Here is a 22340-nt window from a genome sequence, read left to right on the forward strand (position 1 = left end):
GCGAAGAAATCTTCTCATGTACCGGGAAAAACACAATTTAATAGTTAAGGCAGCATTTTTTTCTTTTTTTTCTTTCTTTTTTTCATTTTTTTTTTTATTTTATTATTTTTTTTATCAATTTACAGCAAAAAATATACACATTTGCCGCCACGACAACCGTACTTTAGGCCCGTGATATCAGGTCGATTTTACCGTAGTTGCCCTCAACCGACAGCGTTAAAACGATCGGGACGAAAATAAATATTATAATAAATATATAATTTAAAAACGAGAACAACAAATTTCGCACCCCAGCGCATACGGGCACGACGCAACTCTCGATTACGGGCGTGCGACAGACCGTGTCACTGTACAATACACGTATACGTCATGTTCCGTACAAAATGCGAAACTCGCACTTGTAAGTGTGCAGTACTTGGAAGAGATTTCAAGCAATATGTATATAATACAGAAACTTCACGTTCAACCGAAAGAAAACGTACGCGCGCGTTCATTATTCAATACAACACACGATTAGATACACATCGACGTCTACACACAGTATCCGTTCGGTTACAACAATAATCATGGAAAATGTATACGCGCACGCGGTGAACGAATACAAAATATAATGTGGATGATTTAATGGTACCTGCGCAAATCCTGCGAGTTTATCAAATGCGAACGAAAATAAAAAAAAAATAAAAAAGTAATAATAATAATAATAAACAACAACGTTATAACAATATAGTAATAGTTAATATATATAGTTTTTTTTTTTTTAAAATAGAGCATATAAAAAAAAAAAAGATTACCATTGCGTAATGGTATATTTGTATATAATAAATAAATTATCGTGTGATTTTCTTCTTCGTTCTCAAAAATTAAACTTCTAGAATACCTTAAGAATCATATTTTATATCTCGTACACAGAGCGCTCCTCGGAACATACGTTTATGTACAGTTAACAACTAGACTTACGATTACATACACAATACATAAATATATGTATATAATATACATTTACAATGAGAAACAAAACTGAAATAGTCTTAAACACGGTTATATCTACATCATTTTGTATGTACAATAAATACAATTTACACGGTGAAACGACGAACGTTGCGATGTGTGCACGACGGACGAACGCGGGACAGATGATCGTCCGGTGAGTGTTTTGTTTTGTCCTCGTGAAAATCTTTATGGGCTGATCCGTGTGTGTAAAACGAACAGGTCAATTCTTCGTCACGCGTTCCGATCTGTTTCCGAGAAGCCGCGAAGACGAGTATGATTTAGGTACTTGATATCTTCGTTCGGTTTACTGCAATGGCCACAATGGATTTCTCGGGTTAATACCTGTAAAACGAAAACAAAAACATTGATCACTTCCGAAAAGAAGAAAAAACATATCTATATAAGTGGGTACATTGTGATATCATACGTGGAATACGTGCATCGGGGTGGTATATAAGCCTGTAACCGTTATATTAAGAAGTGTGCTATCGCAGGGAAGGGGGAGGGTACATCAGGTATATTATTATGATTATTATTATTATTGTTATCATTATTGTTTCTGGGTATCATATATGGCATGTCGTGAAAAAAAAAAAAAACGGGAGATCACCGGTGCCACGAAGACATATTTGTTGAACGGGCTACTCCGCGGGGTAGCAAGAAATATGGGTAGGTAAACGGTACACACGTAGTCAGTCCGTGGCGAATCGAAAACGAAATTAATGGATTTCGTATTGTAACCATTGGGACCTAGCAGAGTGCACGCTTGTGTACAACGAAAACGCGATGATAATGCGACGGAAAGTATGACGGTGAATAAAAATTAACGACGAGCGGTTTTCCTCTACCGTAAAACGCGAACAATCTCACTGCACTCGATACAAGTCGAACGGACAACGCGATAAAATTAGTTCGAAAATAAAAATCATGGGAACGTCGAGAGATTTTTTTCGAAATTCACTTATGCGTCGCGGCACATATTACGCTCGAAGTTAACGATTCGTACAGCCGAAGACACAATGTTCAGAGCCCGTCTACCTTACTAGATTTCATCGCACAATACGTAAACATTGTATTATACCTCACACCGACAACGCACACGCGTGCTTATGTGCCGTACGCGCGCACCGCCCTGGCGAGGTGATGTTATTGTATAGCTGTACATTGTGCATTAGTATTGGATTTATCATATCGTGTTATGTTGTCGCGTTCACAAACGCACGACCACAAGATGTTAGGCATTGTTAATTTTTTATTTTTATTATTTTCATTTTTGTCGTTCTCGGGTTGCAACGTGTCGTCGACAAATGTTCGTACAACGAAACTGGACGACGGTGTAACACTGCTGTAAAACGAATATAAGAATAACGAAACTCGAACGATGTGCGTGTGTATACGTTTTTATTCTGTTCGCGTCGGTGCCGACGCCGACAATTATACTGCTGTTGTTCGAGAAAAATTTCGAAGGATAACGGTAAAGGCCACACGCGAGATCGTTCAACCCCCTCTAAGCGTACTCGGCGCGCATCACCGCTGCACAAGTGCGAGGGACGGACGCGCCGAAGATCCGCGTGGGGAGCTGCCGCCGAGCACTAGAATTTCTTGCCGAGGAGTAAAACGGAAAACCGAACGGAACAAAAACCGTTTCGAACGCGTTAAAATGTGCGTAGCGTGGCAAACGCGATTAACGGTGGTGAAAAAAAAAACGAAACTGTCACGTTGTCATTACGTAACAACATCGCGGTCGCGTACGACGTTCGCAACTACAAACCGCGTAGTTTCTCGGCGAACGCGATTTTCCCGAACCGTGTGCGCGTGTCTGCCGCGTAGATATAGGTTAAGTTGTTGTACGCGTTTCCAGCCGTATCGACCGACGAACCGACGATGGGCAGGGGTGGCCGCGAAGATGACGGATAACAATGTAATATAAATGTATACGAATCGGTTCGCGCGTAAATCGATTTATGTTTCTTCTATTCGAAGTAATTTCAATCGAAACGGGCGCGAATAGAAACAACGTTCCGTCGCGGCCGTCGAAACGAGGGGAAAAAAATAAGAGAAATGTTTTTCCGCCGAACGGCGAATATGTGCGTGCGCGTGTGCGTCCCACACGGCCGCTGACGTTCAGAGTGTGTTTACTCAACGGCAACGGCGACGACGACGTATAAAGTATGTGTCGCCGCGGAGATCGGAAAAACGTCTACGAAATCACGTATGCTCGGTGCGTGGCCGCGTGTGCGTTTGGCCTTTTATAGACCGATATAATAATAGACGGTCGGTAAACATTGCACGAGCGATTGGAACGTGTAAAAAAAAAAAAAAAATACGCGTAATATACGTACCTACTGCACGCCGGTGCGTATGAAAATATTTTTCACGCGTATATACGATATTGCCGTTCGAGAGAGTATTTTTTTTATTTTTTTTTTTAAATATACACACGTACGTACAACGATCGATGTATGTAGAAAAAATGTACACACGGTGTTGGGTTTATGATATATTTACGTGAATGGTCGATCGAGTTGTAAGGGGGTGGAGGAGGGAAGACGACAAAAACTTAAGCCCTAAAGAACACACCATATAACAAACTCGCACACCCACGCGCACGAAATTATGTACACATATGGATAGCGAAAAACGTCACAAACGTCATTGTTACTGCCCCGCTCGGAATGTGATTAATCGGAATCTCTCTGTAAACAATTGGTGGTGGTGCGTGTGCGTGTTGCGTGGCATCGGGTTAATAGTATTAATATTGTTATTACGATTATTATAGACGTGGTTGCAGTTACTACGATTATTATTATTATTATTATTATTATTATCTAGTAAGGTTTTCTCGGGACTGAACAAAGAGTCTCGCCTTGTCTAGTATGTACGATGTCGTCGGTGCACCTGCTATACGGCTTGTACAGGTTTCTGTAAGAATTGTGCCTTAGTATTTTCGGGCTCGTTTGTGTGGTGGTGGTGTTGGTGACCGTGGTTGTGGTTAATGATCGTTTGGAACCCTTACACTTATTTCTCGAGTGCGTGGACAGATCCAATGCTTGCGGCTCCATCAGCGTGGCCGTCACCATAGTATTGATGAAACTGCTGTAAACAAAAATACATCGGTATCGTTAAAATCGTCGTTTGTAGCAGTAAATGAAAGAAAAGAAAAAATTAAAGAACAAACGACGCTATGTATCGTGGAAGAACATTACGGTCATCGGCCTACGCAGCGAAAAAGTAGATCGTTGACGATCGTTCGGAACTCGCTATCAATTTCAAATTATTATCAAATTCAACGTTATCGATTATATAATAGAATATGAGTGCGATACACGATCCGGTGGCATCCATATCGTCTGCTAGGAACAGTTTTATCGCCATGAATACATTTTATAATATTTGTATTATAATTTTGACAATATTGTATTGGACGTGTCGGAACCCAAATGCGAATGCAGTACGTGATTGTCAGCGCTCCTCGATGTTGAGCTCTTTGTTATCTATATATGCCCGCGCGACTGTTATAATACGAATTGTAGGTACGATTGTACGGTTATAGCTGTTGCAGGTATATATGTGAAGAATCTGGACTGAAATAACGGTAGGGACACGGCAGCGGCGGTCGATTGGCGATATTTACGGTCTATGCGTCGTAAATAAACCAACCCGACCGATTTCTACGCGACGAAAACTCGCGCTCATAATAAAATAAATGTATGTATTTACAATACACAATAAAGAAATTGTGTGTTCTCGGGGGCCGCTGTCACACGCATTAAACAATGAGTATCAAAAAAATTATCTGCGGGAACCCGACGAGGACACGAACGACGACCAAAGTGTTGTTATACACGACAACAATCGTTTTTCAATAATATTTTCTTTCGAGACTTGTATTTTCTGCGGCTAGGTATAACGTTAATAATAACCAACGATATAAATACGTATGCGACGACAGTATCTCGGCGTTCACGTCTCTCGTTGTCGTTTTTACGCCCCACATGTGACGCGAGCCTAAATATAGTTTTGTATACATTTTCAAATCCCGCCCGCCAACTTGTTGGTGTTGAGCATTGTTTTATTTATTTTTCAGTTATATGTTTACGGTTCGTCGAGGCGTAGCAGTTTACCATACGTTTGTATCGAGTTCCATCCCCATCCTCCACGGGATCACCGCAATCCGACAAGGGGTCGTAATAATATAGATATGGAAACAGACGTCGATAACTGATAACGATCAGTTTGTCGACGACCTGTGAAAAAAGAGAAAAACCGAACCGTGTTCTGTTGCGTTGCGTACGTGTTCGTTCCACCGCGTCGCGGAGGAGACCGGTCCGACGTTCCAGCCGATTGCAGTAGTAGTAGTACCTTCGGGGCCGTGCGCGAAAAAAAAAAAAAATGTACGATAACGATACCGTCTGGTCGCCGCGGCGCATACATTATGTTGTAGCTGCTGCGGTCGTACATAATGTTAACAGTTGCGTCGTCGACGAGTCTCGACAAAGGAAAAGAAATCCGAAAACAGAAAAAAAACCGATCGCCATAACCCGTCGCCGTCTGCCCCTCTATGTACGCGCGTTACTCGATTTCATCGAACCGCGTCTAATAATAATAATAATAATAATAATAATAATGACGACGACGATGATGATGATGATGAAGACGGCAGCCTACACTCGATGTGCTTGCGCACGGCGCGCGCGTGCACAATGGGTCGATCGACCCGAAAAAAAAAAAAAAAATAATAATAAAAAAAAAAATCTCTACGCCGACGAAAATCGTGTATGTGTCGGCGACGGCGGCGGTCGGTCGTTGGATTTTATTATTATTGCGCGCAGCGTACATAATACGTACACGGCCACGGCACGACGCGGCCGTGCCCCTCCGGGCCTACTCTCCTCCGCGGCAACGAGACGGTCGCGGCGCTCGCAAACGCGGCGCGACGAGGACGACGACGTCACGTAATTATCGCGTGCGACTCGCGGTTCCGTCGCGTTATTATTATTGATTCTCCTTCTCTCTCGCTCTCTCTCGCCCTCTCTCACTCTCTCTCGCTCTCTCTCTCTCTCTCTCTCTCTCTCTCTGCGCCTCTCGCGTTCCCGGTCCGTCGTCGTTACCCGTGCACCGCGCGCGTATATTATATATACGCGCGCGTACGTGCGAAGGGAAACGAAAATAAAAACTAAAAATAATGTACACCAGCGATTCTCGATCTTTTTAAGGCCACGGCTCCCCGTGATATGTCAAGATTTCGAGCCACCGTTTGATTGTAATCACGTTAAAACGTAGCGACAAATCATATCGATCAATACAACGTTTATACTGACAGTTCTAAACTTTTATCAATGGTAAAATTCATAACATCGACGGCCATGATGGTAAATACAAAAGAAACATTGTCGTCTCGGTTTGAGAATCTGTGCGATAGAAGTAATGGAATTACCTGGATTTGTTGTAGGTGGTACTTTCCGTGGTGAAATTTGGAGATAGAAAGTTTACTGAACCTGGTAGTGAAGTCGCCTGCAACACAAAACGAAAAAAAAAAAAAAAAAATGAAAAAAAAAAAAAAAAAAATGAATAAATAAATATAGAAAATACGATTGAACGCTATTTCGCGCACGCACGCAGACATCACGTATTGTTGTTACGTGTGCGGCGGTCGCAACTCCTGGGCGCGCGTTAAACAACTCGTACACACCACTCGATACGAACATAGTAATAATAATAACAACAATAATATCGTAATAATATACGCTCTGCGAGGCGTTTGCGGTGGCGGGAAATGGAAATAATATGTTGCGCACGCACGCGAGAGAGCTCGGCGACGGATCGCGCGCGAATCGTTACGAAACCAGAAGAGCAATGTGGACAGAAAAAAAAAAAATGAAAATAACCGTCGTCGCGGTCATCGTAAGCTTCGCGCGCGCGTGTACAATAATATAACGAGAGAGGTTCGGCGCGACCGCGTTTCGGAACGATTAATATTTGTTTTCCGCCGAGCGTACGCTGCACGCGCGCACGCATAGGTATGCGCTGTGCTCGACGATCGTTTGTTAAGGGGAAAAAAAAAAAAAAAAAACCTCGCGATAATAATTATTACACGCGGCCCCGGGACTATAATGTATAGTCGTCGCCGTCGCATTCGACGACGTTATATTCTGCGCGCGGGCACACGCGTATACAATTCGTATGTGCGCGCGCGTGTGTGTGTGTGTGTGTGTGTGTAAAATATAAATAATGGTTTCGAGATAATACGGTTTAACGTGCGCTGGTCGCGTACAGAGTATCGTATTTTTTTTTCCTCTTACGTTTAAACGAAAAAAAAAAAAAAGGAAAACGCGTCGAAATGGTATTGTGCGCGCGCACGAACAGCGCCGCGCGCGTAATAATAACGTTGACCGTAGCCGTTCGCATCGTGTGCGGGTACAACACACCCGCACGCACCGTAATAACCTAAACGCGTATATATGTATACAAACGGTTCGGCGACGACGACAACGACGACGTCAAAGTGTACACAGAGTAGGTATACAGAAAACCGCCCGAAAAGGTGTGCGTGTGCTCGTGTGCGCCGCACTGCGCAGCAGTACACTCGCGTGTGGACGACAACTATATATAAACGCGCACGAATTTATACGGGGAAAAAAGGCGCGACGGGTATATGTGTGTACAGAAAAATAAAAAGGTTTTATTTTCCTTTCCTTCCATCGCGCACGTTCCCCCCTCTAGCTCGCTCTTTCCCGACGAAGGGTTGTTAATATAAAAACGACGTATAAATCTCGTGATGCCGACGATGTGCTCGCCCGGTCGCCGGCGGTCGTACAAATTTCCAAAAAGAACCGTATATATATTTTGAACACGCACACACAGTATAAATATAATACGCTCGAACGTAAAATAGAAGACCGTGTGCGCACGTGTGAGTACCGTCGCGTCAACGCGATGGGACGAAGACTGTCGTCGGAGAATTACGGGATTACCGACCACGGAAACGGTGCTGGTACGTGGTACACGGAAAGGATAAATAATTCGTACGCCTAACGCGTACGCGCACATTAACGTGATTGATTATTGTTACTCACCAGCAGCGGCGACGGGCTGAAGTAGTTGTTGATCTTGCTCTGCAGCTCGGCGGGGCTGAGCCTCAGGCTCGGGTGATCGGCGGCCACTGCGGCGGCCGCTGCGGCGGCGGCGACCGCGGCGGCTGCTGCGGCATTGCTGCCTTTGAGGCCGGTCAACGACGATATGTTATGGTGCAGCGGGTGATGTGCGAGCTGCGACAGGTGGTGTTGCAGTTGCTGTTGCTGGGTGAGGTGGCCGAGACCGCCGCCGAGGCTGCCGTTGAGACCGCCGTTGAGCCCGCTGCCGAGGCCGCCGCCGAGACTGGCGGTCAGACTGGCGTTCAGGCTGGCGTTGAACCCGGCGTTCAGGCTGGCGTTGAGTCCGGCGTTCAGGCTGGCGTTGAGTCCGGCGTTCAGGCTGGCGTTCAGGGTGCCGTTGAGCAGGCCGTTGCTGTTGCCCAGGCTCAGACTGTTGTTGTGATGCGGTTTTTTAAGCTTCTGTTTGTTGTGATGAAGTAGGTGAGGCCTTTCGGGACTGCGACGGACGGGAGCATTCGGCGCGCAAGGGTCCGGGCTGCTGAAACGGGACCGACTGCCCTCCCGGTCTTCCGTGTAGCACGTGGACGAATTGTTGTCCGACCCGTCTACGGAGAACGATTTGGAATTGTCGTCCGATTTGTAACCGTCCGACGAAGCATTAGACGACTTGGTCTTCATCTCGTTGTACTTGGCCTCGGCTTTCATCACAATGTCCTTGTTCTTGAACCATCCGCGGAAAGTGGACTCGGCCACGTGCAGGCTCCGGGCTACCTCGGCCTTGGAGCAGCCTGTCATTTTGATGCGCACCAGCGCGTCCACCTTCTGATCGATCGTAAACAGCCGCTTGCCGTTACTGTACGTGATCGGTGACTCTTTCTTCAGACCTACTTCCATTGTGTGAAGGATGTCGATATATGTCGTAATATATAATAAAAACAGTCGATGCGCTGTGGCAGGTACAGGCTATCTGGAAAACGAAAAACAAAAATCGACGCGCGACCGTATAAATATTTGTTCACAAAACCCTTATACAGATATATATATATATATATACGTACAATGGTGGTGTACGCGTCATACGCTTTCGCGGACATTTTACCATAATAACGACGATAGTAAAAATAAAAACTAGTCTCGTTTCATCCCTTGCCGCCTACGTGTGCACGCGCAAGGGTAGAAAAGAATCGCTTGTTCGGAAGAACGCGCTGTGAGAACCGAATTTGATCGGGTTGGGGGAGGCGCGAGTCCCCCAGCGGATGAACGTTTGTTCATGTGCATTGGTGACGGGGCGATGAAGGACGGGTGTGGCGGTGGTAGTGGTGGTGGTGGTGGTGGTGGTGGTGACGGGTAAGGGCCACGTGTGTGCGTGTGTACGGTTGCAACCGGCGGTAAAGGACAGGTAACGTGTGTGCGCGACTTGACGGCGGCGGGCGGATGGAAAAATAACGACCCGGATCGGCGGCGGCGTAGGCGAGGGAGAGAAGATCCGTCGCGCCGTACGTGTGCACCGTGTATGCGTACGGGTTTACGATACGCACGGTGCGCGTTCGGTACGAAACGAGTTTCGGTTTAATACTACAACTACTACTGTACGCGCGGTCGTCACCGCTGCATAATAATGACGATAATAATAATAATACGAATGGACGGTCGCGACCGTGTATATACCTATATATGTATATATATAGACAATTTACATATTACGCAGGAGCGTAATGTCATCATCGTCATCGGCCAAAAGCTCGGGTCGATAGAAAGGAAGGTGATGCGGAGACGGGTTGGAAAGGACGGAGGAGGTCACCGAATCCGGGCGAGTGAAATCTGAACACGCGGGCGGAATGCGATAATCGTGTGCACGTATTCTCGATACGCGCTATTATTGTAGCGGACACCGTAACGTGAAAACGATTAAAAAAAAAAAAAATACCGGCGGCGTAAGGATCGGAAGTGAAGAGGGGAGCGGAGAGGCGTGTACAGGATAGGAAGACGGATATTCGCGTCGGTCGGCACCGTAACGATATGATGATGGTCGCAGTCGTTATTAAACGGTTTGAAAAAGCTGTCACCCAAACGATATTACGTCGGCTGCGAGGCGGCGAAGACTACGTCGTTGTCGTGTAAATATATATACGTCGAGTGTCGGCGAAGCGGGGGGATGGTTTTACCGGCGGTCGGCGGTGGCGGTTCGGTGGAGGGATGAATGAAATTAAGTGGTTAAACAATTGAAACGTCGTTTACGTTAAACGAGCCGGCCTCCGCTCGCGTTCATTTCACGTACTCGCCGCCTCCACCGCTAATCGAATAATAATAACAACAACAATGATAATATCAAGTGACGGATGTCAATAATCCCGAATTCGCCGCAACACCGCACGTTGCGGAACCGAAACACCGTTCAGACTTAAAATTTCATTAACGCCTTTTGTGCGTACCCCACATGTACCTACGCCGCCGTGTTGCGCGCACGTACCTCCTACATGATACATCGTAATTGATGAACGTATAAAATAATAACGGTGAATAATAATAATAGTAATAATAACGCATCGTTCCGCGGGCGGAAGCGGCGGTTACGGCTTTTGACGATGAACAATGTTTAGAAATATCGCACGACCGTGTTCCGTGCGACGCGGGAGGGAAATCCGACTTTGACGAGCGGCCAGAAAAAAATTACCCGTGTCCGCCGTTAAAACGGATCGTCGGCGAACGCGTGTCGATCGCGGCGGCGCGCGTTCACCGCTCGAAAACGTATCCTTTTCCGATGTAGAACGCGGCGTGCGGTGACGGGTGACGCGCGCATTCGTGTTCGCGATGATTGGCGCGCCGCGAAATACGTGAGTACGTGCGTATCCGCGAGCGCGTGTTTGCGTGCGTCCTCCATCGCGCAGTATCGCAATGATCTGTACGTATCGAAGCGACCGCGGTAGCGCAAACACGAACTCGACGGACTTCGTGACGGTACCGACGAAACAATAATACATCACGTTGTTATTGTTGTTGTGCACACGGAATATTCTCGTGGACGAGGCGGTATTCCGTCGTCGTCATTCCACGAACATATTTCACGTGCGTACATTTACGCACATGATTTCAAAGTAATAATTAGAAGTAGATAAATAATATATATGTATATATATATATATATATATATATATATATATATATATATATATACATCGTAATAGTAGTAATAGTAAATGTACTTGACACTGTACCGTAAAAGAAATTCAAAAATACGTACACATCAATAATGAAAAACAAAATATGTTTGGAGCTGACGTTCATGAATATACGTGTAGGTACGTGAGCTCCAACATTCGGTTTTACGTACGTAAATCGTATAAATTAATCGTTTTTCGTTGATTTTCGTGTTAATTGTGTTCGTAATTGCGTTCGTCCCCAAAGTGTATAGTTTTTCGTGCAAAAAACGAGTTGCACGCAACGATAATAATAATATTATGATCCGTTCGTTTTCGCGGCGAAGGGTGTATTTTTTTCCAGGCTACTTGTCCGCCACCGCGGATGTACGTCCACACGGACCCGACGACGAGACGAGTTGGGAGGAAAAAACGAGTATTAATTAAAAAAAAAAAAAAAACTCGCTCCGCGTTTTCCATCTGAAAATACCATTCGTGTTCTGACGTAATTCCGTTTGGATTTTCACACCGGACTAGCGCGCACGCTTTAATCTCGCCGTCGTATGACGAAACGAAAAAAAAAATCAACCTACTCGCTGGTTATTCTATTAAAAACGAGACGGCCGGGAAACAACGGTCATTTAGAAAACGGTACGCACGCATGTGAGAGTGCGTGCGTGTGCGCGGTATTGCGCGTCGTGTTTCCGTGACGCGTAAACTTTCGATCGGATAAAATCGGTTTTAAAAGAAAAATTAAATTAAAACGCGCGACAAACAAAAAGAATGCGGTGTTGTTTTTCCGCAAATTCGCGTGTGCACATGCCTAAGAGACTGGAGAAAGAGAAAAACGGGCCGCGAGAAAGAGAGAGAGAGAGTTATTGGTTTTTCGCGCGGAAACCGTTTAGAAAACGGAGGACCGTACAACAATAATATTATACGTTGTAAATGTACGTCGAGCGCCCGGTGCTGCGCGGTACGTGTGCACGGCGAGAAAAACAATACCCGGCCGGGTAGAAGTGGCGGCGCGATCGTAGGGACGTGGCGAAGAGGGCCAAAGGGGTACGCGATTCCGGAAAAAGTGTTCCACCGCGCACGTATGGTGTGCACGTACGGTTTTTGCCGCGCAATTTTTCACGGTCGACGGACTGCGGCGACGGCCGGTGGCGTATTTTTAGAACGCGTTTTCTTTTTCGTACACGGGGAATAACGCGACGACGACGACGGTAATTACGAGATTGCGTGCGCGTGGAAAGAAAGGACGGGGCGGCGCGTGGGGACACCGTACTCGCACGCACACACGCAAACCTCGCTCGTGTGTCTACAACAATAATAATAATACGCCGCGAGCGCGTGTGCGTGTGTGTTCTACGATCTCTCGTCGTCGAGCCGATTATATTATTATTATTATTATTATTATTATTTCGTACTCGCACCACGTCGCTACTATGCACTAATCCGTTCGACGTAATAAATTATTAAATCGCCGTCTAAGCCGCCGCCGCCGCCGCCGCCGCCGACGATACAATAACAATACACACACACACACACGGGCGCGCGCGCACACGTCTCGGTGCATATCAATCGTCTGCCACCGCACGCCGGCACACGGTCGACGGCGGCGGCGACGAGCAGATGGTTCGTCGTGCGTTCGTCGCCCGTATGCGTCCGTCCGCGTGCGGACGACGTACGAAAAAAATTGGAAGAAAACAATAAATGTTTTTCAACACGCGTTTACGATCGTCTTCCGGTGCACGAGTATAAGAAATCGCGTAGTACTAGTAGCGGTGGAGACGGTTTGAATAGCAACGGTTGTACTACTACCTAGTGGAAAACAGTGGTCAACAATAATCGCTAACCCATACGAAACAAAAAACAAAATAATAATAATAATAATAATAATAATAATAATGGGACGGTGATGAAAATATCCACTAATAATTATAATAACAACGTTTATTTTGTCGCCGTAACGATCTGCCGGAGCTGTACGGTTGGCGCGCTTTTTCGAAAAGCAATACGTTTCCGCGCGTGATATTTAACGATTTTTTTTTTTTTTTACTCCCCAAAGCGTATCGAAATACACCAACGTACATTGCATGTATATATAATATATATGTAACAGTCATGACAGAGAAAAAAAACACAAAAATAATAATAACAACAACGACGACGTACCTGGTGTGTTAGCTGAGAACTCTGCGGTGGTCGAGCGTTCAAACGGCGATTTCTGGCATCATGTCAGAGAGCTGCACCACGACGGCCGGTAGTTGATCGGGGGAAAAAAAAGTTTCAGCGAGCGAAAAAAAGTTCGTAAAATATTTTTAAAAAAAAAAACCACAAAACGTCAAAACCTATGAAACGGCTACGCAATGCCCCAGACCATCGGTATGGGTGGGAAAAATTTGGCGAAAAAATCGTACTTTTTTCGCGGGTCAAACAAAATATGAAAATAGTAAAAAAAAAAAAAAAACACGGGGGCGATACAATTATCGGGCGTACGACGGAAAAATATAATAAATAAATAATAATAATGCGTAGACGAACGAAAGTGTGTGCTGTGTGCGAGCGATACGCGTGTGAGATACGACGACGACGACGACGGCAAGGGTCGACCGGCGTCCGCGAAACGTGTGGCGGTAATGAGCAGCAGCCGCCGGCACCGCGCGGCTGCCACCACCAACGCGGGACCGCGGCCGCCGCCACCGCGCGCCGCCGTCGTCGTGCGCGTCGTAAACACACACACGTATATATATATATATGTATACCACGGACCGTACTCGGTCTCGCGCACACGTACACTTTACGGTCGTATCATATATATATGTGCACTGCGTGCGTGCGCGATCGTGTGTACACGTATATGTATGTATGTGTGCACGTGTGTGCGAGCGAGAAGAATTGGAAAATGTCATATGTCCAGCGGCGGACGGCCGCGGGAGGCCACGTTATCGCGTTGCCGCCGCCACCGCGGCCACCGCCGACCACGGAACCGTACGACGACAACGACGACGACTACGACGACGGCGGAGGACCGGACACCCCCGAAAATCCGATACGTACTACGCACGTTCACTATTATAATATTGTATTACGCTGTGGCCGACGCGGCGGTTATTCGCTACGTACAATATCGTATACCGTACGTAACGTCGCAGTACACACATATACGTGTGTGTAGGACGCTATATAATAATAATAATAATAATAATGTCCTTACCGCGCACTAGCACACAAACCACTCTCACACACACACGCACAACCCCCGCACTCGTCGCCGGGGGTTGAGGGGGCACTTCTTCGCTTGTGCACACACATACACACTCCCGCAGCATAAGCACGATACGTGTGTGTTTGTACACGCCGGCCACCATCGCCGATAACCCGCTGTCATCGTCGTCGTGGTAGAAGTAGTTTCTGAGATTATTATTATTATTCCAAGGGTTCGTCCGTTGGGAGCTGGCAAGCTTGGCCTCTGGCTGTAGTTTTTTACGATTTTTTGCGCTCCGAACTATGTGTATATACGTGCACGGTTGTGCGCAAAAGAGAGGCGGCGAAAAAAAAAATCGCGTGCGCTTAAATCTTTTTCCTCGCAATCGACGGGTCTGAAATAGTAAAATGTGTTATCGACATCGGAGCCAAGACCCCCTGTCTGCGCCGTCCTGTGTTGTTATTCCGTATCTCCATGTACACATTGTTCCGGCGAGTCGTTTTAGTAAAAAATTAAACGGACGGGAAAAAAAAAATTAAACTATTATAATAATATCGTCGTCGTCGTCATCGCCTTCATCAAACGTCACAACCGCAGTCGAAACGCACATTCGCAGCCGCGCCGTCGTCTTTTCTTTATCATCATCAAACGCAAGAAACGTTACGTCAGATGCCGCATATCATTATTATTGTTATTATCACTGGTAACGTCGCTGCTGCCACCGACACACATGCGAGTGGGTCGAAACGCATATTTTCGTTTTACACGTGCGTATATTATTTCGGTGTACGCGTGTATACACGATTTGTACACGATTTTTTTCGAAAAAAAAAAATCGTTTTTTGATGTATTTCGCGGTGGGGAAAGGGGCCCGTGTCAGTGGCGGCTTGCCGCGTAACACGGTAACACCGCGACGAGGCCAAAAAGAAAATGTATGTAATAGCTTGCGTTCGGTGTTTTTTTTTTCGCATTATGTACTGTTACGTGATGATTTCCACTTTGGACTCAGGTACCACGACGCTACCGCGTAGGTATATTATACCTGTCCGTATCTATCCTATTCGCGAATCAAAAAACGAAATTCGGACCTGCCTATAATTTGAAGGTTTTTTTTTTCTTCTACGCATAGTTATATTTTTTAATATTATATTATTCTTTTCGTATCTACACAATCGTGTTTAACGACGGCAGCAACTCAATCGTACACGCCGACGTATCTGTATATACAGTAGTAATACGTAAACAACACTATTGCGGTGTATCATAAATATGCATTCACGCGTTTAGACACGGTAATATCGTTATTAATTATTGTACACGCGTCGGCGATGCGTGTGCGTCTGTATACGTACAATAATATAGTCTCGACGGAGAGTAAAAACCGTTTACGATTTCCAATACAGATATAATACGTATGTCATATACTACTCGTACGTATACGGTGATTTAATTCATTCTTTGAACAGATAGACGGGGGGGTTCTCGTAATAATAATATGTATAATTGTATTATAATCTGCGGGAATCGTTATATTTAATATCAATAGTTCAATACGGCGTCTGCGGTTGCAGATAAATAAATACACGTCAACAATACCATAGCAACCAAGTATTGCGCGCCCGGAGTGAAACTTCAAAACGCGGCCTTACGTATTTTTAATTTAAAAATATTATAATTATTATATTTTTAATAAATCCTTCGATTAATACTATAAAGGACGTTGAAGTTTTTTGTAAATAAAACGTACAACATTGACCGTTGCAATTTTTAACATGAAATGCAAATTTTTTCATTTTTCCGCCCTTCCAGCAATCGCGCTCGAAGTATAGGCACTTCTCGCACCGCCCTCCGCCCTCTTTCTACGACCCCCCGTCAAATCAACGACGTCGTTGCGATTTTTCAAATAACACTTCCACGCACTAACGTTTCGCGCGTAAACATTATTTACAGACGGTTTGTATAGCCTAATGCCTCCCCGTTACATGTGAAATAATACACAACGTTTATTTAATTTAAATTTTTTTACCGTTTTTGTCGCTTTCTACCGAACGTCGTTAATAAAACTTGACGAGCTATAAATAATTGAAGAATTATTCTCGAGCGTTAAACACGAATCGTTGTATCCCTGACCAGAAATTGTTTGTTTTCGTACGGTGCGCGTGCACGCATTATTTTCGCTTCATTATTTTCGTTCGATGAAGCAATAATCACATGTTTATTTAAAGCATTTTCTCGTACACTGAGCTAGGTGAGCGACGATGAAATCCAATCGTCTGTTATATAAACAATAAAAATAAAAAAAACAGTGCCTCGTCCGTTTGCATTTATTCTCTTGTTAGAATGCGGCAAAGCTGTAAATTCAATAACTCTCGCCGTGACCAGCGAGTTAGGAAACACAAATTACTGTACGAGACGTCTTTCGTTTCCTATTTAGAGACTTTAATTTGTATCAGGGTCGTCTTTCGTAATAAAATAATATATTAACGTTCATAGAGTTTTTCTTTACGAAGTTAACAGACCGTTAACGTATGCAGATATCGCCGTCAACGCGGTCTTAACGCTTTTTTTATTAGCTATTTGTTTTATTCCCATTATACTCGGTCTATGTGGAAAAACGTTTTTGATGTGTACTTTTTTTAAGTGCTCGGTGATTTTTTTCACCTATCGGCGGACATTGAAATTTATTATTTTTCATTAATTGATCGGATTTGCAATGTGCATCGTTCGTAACAATTATAGGTATAACGTGTATGAAACCGTGAGTGTTGATATTTCATAAAACGTAAATAATAGAACAATTTAAGTTGTGTTTACTTTTCCCTCTTATTTCAATAGTCATCATTAAGTTTATAAATATTCATTATAATTAATTAACATAAGTCTTGCGTACACTATTTACATTTATTTAAAATATCGTAACGAACGGGGACGAATCTACCAGAGAGATGGGCTGGATACGTTTAAATGCTCTATTCGAGAACCTACACAGTACCGGTGTAACAAATCGGAATGTATCTGTGAAAAAATTTGTATCAAAAGTGAAAATCGCTCAACCCAAGTGAGTGCGCCGAACTTTTCCCATGGAAACCACGGTGTGATTCGCAATGATTTATCTAGTAATAACGGTCAGTTGTTCAAAATCGACTCATGTTGTGGGACTTCCGGAGGAGCACCGAGTACGTCAATATTTCGAATAAGGTGCGTTTATCTAACCGAATCAGTTCGACGATGACACGAATGAAGGCGAGCCATTGGAATCTGAAAATCAGCAATGGCTGCAGGACACTGACGCGGATCGGGTCGACAACTAAACGTCACTTATTGAATAAACGTTAAAAAGAATAATTTTGTCGACGATCCCGCCGCGAGGTGATGAGGGTATTAATATTATTTTTTTTCACCGTAGTGCACACACCGCGCATGAAAATCCTATATTATATACGTATATTTAAATTATGGTCCGCCAAAAAAAAAAAATAAAAAAAAAAAAAATGTTGAAATTAAAATTTGAATATTACGTCGTAACGATCGGGATTAACATCGTAATACGTTTTCACGAATCCGATCGGCGAGGATTAAAATTGCAAATTGTTTTCGGTACAGGAAACTCGTTGAACACGGTTTACCTACACACCGATACGTGTGTGTGTGTGTGTGTGTGTGTACGGCAACGCCCGGACGCGTAAAAAATAAAAACCGTTCGTAAATCGGATTTCACGTGCGCAAGAGGTGTCCGAACGGTGGCAAACGTCCGCCACGAGCCGGCGAGGTGTACGCGGGCAACGCGCGCAGCAAAGCAAATCGGCGGTACAGGTGCGGCAGCCAACTACGTCCAGACCAAAGTGAAAGGCGTTGCAACGGCGACGGTGATTTCGGGAACGAAAATTGTTTGTACACGAAAAATTGTTACCGGTAAAATTGTTTTTTTCTTTTCCACCTCTTCGCAAACCGGTTGACATCTTCTTTCTCTCTCGCCCGTGTCAAGTCTTCTACGTGCATCTTACGTACCTATACAGTTACGCGCTACCTCGTTATGTATGCGCGCGTGTCGGTGTGCGTCTGCGCGTCTGTTGTTTTTTTTTTTTTTCATTTGGTCGTTAAATCTATTTAAAGTCGACGGCGGCGACCGCTGCGGGAAAAGGGCGACTGCTTAAGCCGCGGCGACGGAATGGATATAACTAACGCGCGTCTGCCGCCGTCGATAACGTCGAAACGGGATAAATACGGTGCCTCTAATCACCGTCGATCGCGCGCGGCATTCCGTCGCAACCCGTACCATTATCATTATTACCGCGGCCGTTAATACGGTTTTGGACGGGGTCTGGACGAGATTGAACGTCGGGCCCCGAACCCATTATACTTATAATTATTTTAAGTACAGGGAAACCTGTACAGGTCGGGGCCCTCGACAACACGGAAACCTGCAACGGTTACCGGTTGATGGAAATTTCATTTGGTCCCGGACCCGAATCGCGTTTACGTGGACACCAGTCGTGCAAGTCGGGAGACTGTCCGAAAATAAGTATTTCTTGCCCGCGGGAACTGGTAGAAAAAAAAAATGCGTTTTTCGGCTCGAGCTGCTGAATGTATTCCGTAGACCAATAAATTATAACGATTTTATTACACGGACAGTTGGAATGATGTTTCGGTTTACTGTAAAAGTCTTCAACGGAACGAGTGATACAAAGACGATCAAGTTTCAATTTTTTTTTTTTCACAAGAACGGTTTTTAATCGTAATTATATACTATACCATGATGTTTGATGTTATGAACTTGTAAGAAATCATTTTTCGAAAATCGCACTTTAACGGTAGAAACAGTATTTGACTCCGGTCTGGATGTAAACATTTTTCAACTCAGGTTTACCTAAGAAATATTGATGACATAATCTTGGTGAGACACCTAGTTCAACCAGTAATTGTATAAAAGTAATGTTGATATCATAAACATAACAATTACAGAAATAATCGTATAATTATCGTAAAGTTAATAACTTAGTAAGATTCGCATCCTTACAACACACGAATGACACTTGAAAAATGGGTTTTATAATCAGGGCTCGGAAGTTCTAGCAAATGCATATTTTTCTTGGTTCGTCCTAGAACATTTAAAGTAAGATACAAATATGTTTCAAATTACTCGAATATCATAGACAAAATTTAATTTTGCTATTTTCTGCATATTTATGGGTTTTATTGCTATTTTGCTAGTTTAGGGTGGTTTATAGTACTATTTTTGAATATATTTTCATTTAATACAGGAATTAATCACGCTTTGTTGATAATAATGGTATTTATTCGGTTATATTTTTAAAAATATTTGAATAATTGGAAATAAATAAACCTCATCAAAATTTATTTTTTGTTTTCATCGACAATTTGATGCATTAATAGTTAGCGGCGTCATTGTTATTCTCTTATTGTGTCATTGCATTAGATTATCAAACATTTTAATAATCCAGGGTAATATCCAATTTTATATAAAATAATTTAATTATAAGTACACTTTTACAAGTATATGCAATTAATTTAACATTTTTGTTGACAGTTTATAACTCAACAGTCCAGACGTGTATGAGCCCAAACATTTGTAAAATTATATTTCATTTTTTTTCCTAGTAAATTTGAAATTTTTTCTAGTTAAATGTATATTTTTTTTATTTTTCGTGCTATCTATAGCGCATATTTTAGAATTTTTAAGTGCATAAATAAGAGCTAAAAAGTAAAATGTTTAGTGCTACAACTTCCGAGCCCTGGTTACATACGTATATACATGCATGTGTACGTATGTACATACATATACGTCACTTAAATATCGGTAATTTTGTAATACATTTTCAAAATAGACATTGACCGTCGCCATGTTTCCCATAAGCGATTCCGTGATACGTTCAAAATCCGAGCGGACGACCTGCGGCACTAACTACCCCCCAACGCGATCGTGACGAGTTACAAGGTTGTCAAGAGTCGTTTTAGGGGTACGTCAGGTATGTCGCGATGGTAAGTCCGAAACTGATGTGCGAGCGTATACCTGCAAGTACGCGTGTGTATATTGACGTTGGAGTGATTCGTTTACGGTGTGTCCGCGGCATTGTCCGGTCGACTCGTCCTGCACGGGCCCACCACCAGTTCCCGCGACATAATAATTTATAATGATGTAATTCCCGTCGTTTCGGTCGACGGGCGGCGAGGAGAGGAACGAAATTCGGAAGACCCCGTACTGCGGTGGCGACGATGGTGGCGGACGCGCATTCTTGGGGTTTTAAAAATCGACCCGTCGGCGTCGGCCGATTGGTCGCACCGTTCCGCCGTCACCGGTGTCGACGACGTAGCTCGCGTATTTTTCACCAGGACGAATATAATAACGTAAAATATTATATACGAAAGGAGCGAGAGAGAGTGAGAGGGAGCGATAGGGGTAGAGTAGAAGGTGAAAAAGACGAAGAGAAAAACACACGTAGGAGACGAAGAGGAAAAAAAAAATATATCGGACGTTCATTGTGGGACGTCGTCGGTCGTCGCGTCGCATATAGTCGTCGACGTCCGAAATGACCCAAACACGTACACACCCGCTGCGAATCGCAAGGCGAACGAGAAAAAAAAAATAAAATAATAATAATAATAGTAATAATAAGAATAAGAATAGAAACTCGGTTCGTCCGTATAGTTTTTTTTTTTTTTTTTTTCGTCCTCTATTCACTGGTATAATGGTTGTATACGCGACAGGCGCGCGGGGGATCCTCTGCAAAGCGCGACCGAAGAGTATTATGTACGCGTATCCCGTACGACGTTTTCACGTCGTCGTCGTCGTCGTCGTCGTGCGTTTCGTGTGTTATTATTATTATTATTTTTTTTTTTTCGCCACGACGACGACAACATAATATTGTTACAATACACACGACACGTTAACGTGTGCACTGCGCGCGGCGGTGCAACGGCGACGGCTACACAAAAGCGACGGCGGCACACACGTGAGCGCGCGCTGGCACAATAGTAATATTCTACGACACGCACACTGGCGAACTCGCGGTCACAATTGGTCGTATGCGCCGCGAGGCGTAGTGAAATCAGTTTTTCCGCCGCGCCCGTCCCGTGCGGGAGTCGACGGCGGCGGCGGTGGTGTACACGTCGTATTTATTGCGGCGGCTGCTGAAAGAGAGACGGGAAATTGATGAACATACGAAAAGAATGAAAACGTGGAGGAAAAAAAAAATTCCCGACGCGTTCGCCGCGCGCAACCGATGCACGTACACGCGTACGCGGCCGCGCGGGGACGTCACCGAGGACACGTCGCGACCGTCGAAATCCGTTTTTCTCATTCCGAAAACGTTTCCCGCTAGCCCGCAACACAACCGTCGCCGCGCGCGCCTCTTGTATCTTTGTCTCGGCCGAAGCGCGTCTCGCTCGCACCGTCCCGTCGACGATAATTGCGACCGGCTGCCGCCGGTGGTAATACGCTCACGCACACGCTCCGCCGCGGCGGTACTCACGACACGACGGTACACTGCAATGCGCGTACTACACACGTGTGCGTGTACGGTATATACGTGTATATGTATAATATTACGACGCATAATATATTATTATAACGTCCTTGTTTCCGCGAACCGCGCGCGCTAATGATTATACTCGGTTCCACCGCCACCCGCTCGCCGACCACCGCGGGGTCCGCAGTCATAGTGTACGCGCGCACACACGTGCACGGCGTTACCGTACGTACGTATACGTGTACGTGAGTAAAACGATAGGCTGGCGGCGGCGGGTGTTGTGAAACACGTCGCCATCACACGGTCGGCTGGGTCGATGTAGCCGCGCGCGTATACGGTGTGTACTACGGCTGCCGAGAGGACGACCGACGCGGCTGGCGGAACCGCGGGCCGGGCGAGCGGTGGTGGGCGACGCGCGGCG

The 22340-nt window shown here is 44.8% G+C and overlaps 1 protein-coding gene across 3 annotated transcripts; it reads right to left on the reverse strand.

Moving 5' to 3' along the window:
- Positions 1 to 759: 759 nt before the first annotated feature.
- LOC112684173 (FK506-binding protein 5-like) lies at positions 760 to 13883 on the reverse strand. 3 transcript variants are annotated; one of them, XM_025555533.1, is made up of 5 exons: positions 13400 to 13883; positions 8070 to 9054; positions 6431 to 6507; positions 3892 to 4089; positions 760 to 1335 (listed from the first exon to the last, which is right to left on the reverse strand). In XM_025555533.1, the coding sequence occupies exons 2-5, from the start codon at positions 8979 to 8981 to the stop codon at positions 1329 to 1331; spliced, it is 1194 nt and encodes a 397-aa protein (XP_025411318.1). In that variant the 5' UTR covers positions 8982 to 9054; positions 13400 to 13883; the 3' UTR covers positions 760 to 1328. The 3 variants fall into 3 exon arrangements, with proteins under 3 accessions (XP_025411318.1, XP_025411319.1, XP_025411317.1); XM_025555534.1 differs by having other exon boundaries at positions 4010 to 4089; positions 13400 to 13882; XM_025555532.1 differs by having other exon boundaries at positions 3860 to 4089; positions 13400 to 13882.
- Positions 13884 to 22340: the final 8457 nt, after the last annotated feature.

The sequence above is a fragment of the Sipha flava genome, unplaced genomic scaffold (genome assembly GCF_003268045.1).
Source record: "Sipha flava isolate LNK unplaced genomic scaffold, YSA_version1 243_pilon_pilon, whole genome shotgun sequence".
Lineage (NCBI taxonomy): Eukaryota > Metazoa > Arthropoda > Insecta > Hemiptera > Aphididae > Sipha > Sipha flava.

Excerpts from the sequence above, each read along its gene's own strand:
- LOC112684173 (XM_025555532.1), bottom strand. The coding sequence starts at position 8,981 with ATGGAAGTAGGTCTGAAGAAAGAGTCACCGATCACGTACAGTAACGGC. Across the intron at positions 6,508-8,069 it reads TCAGCCCGTCGCCGCTGCTG|GCGACTTCACTACCAGGTTC; the intron begins GTGAGTAACAAT and ends TTTGTGTTGCAG. Across the intron at positions 4,090-6,430 it reads ACCACCTACAACAAATCCAG|CAGTTTCATCAATACTATGG; the intron begins GTAATTCCATTA and ends TTTTGTTTACAG.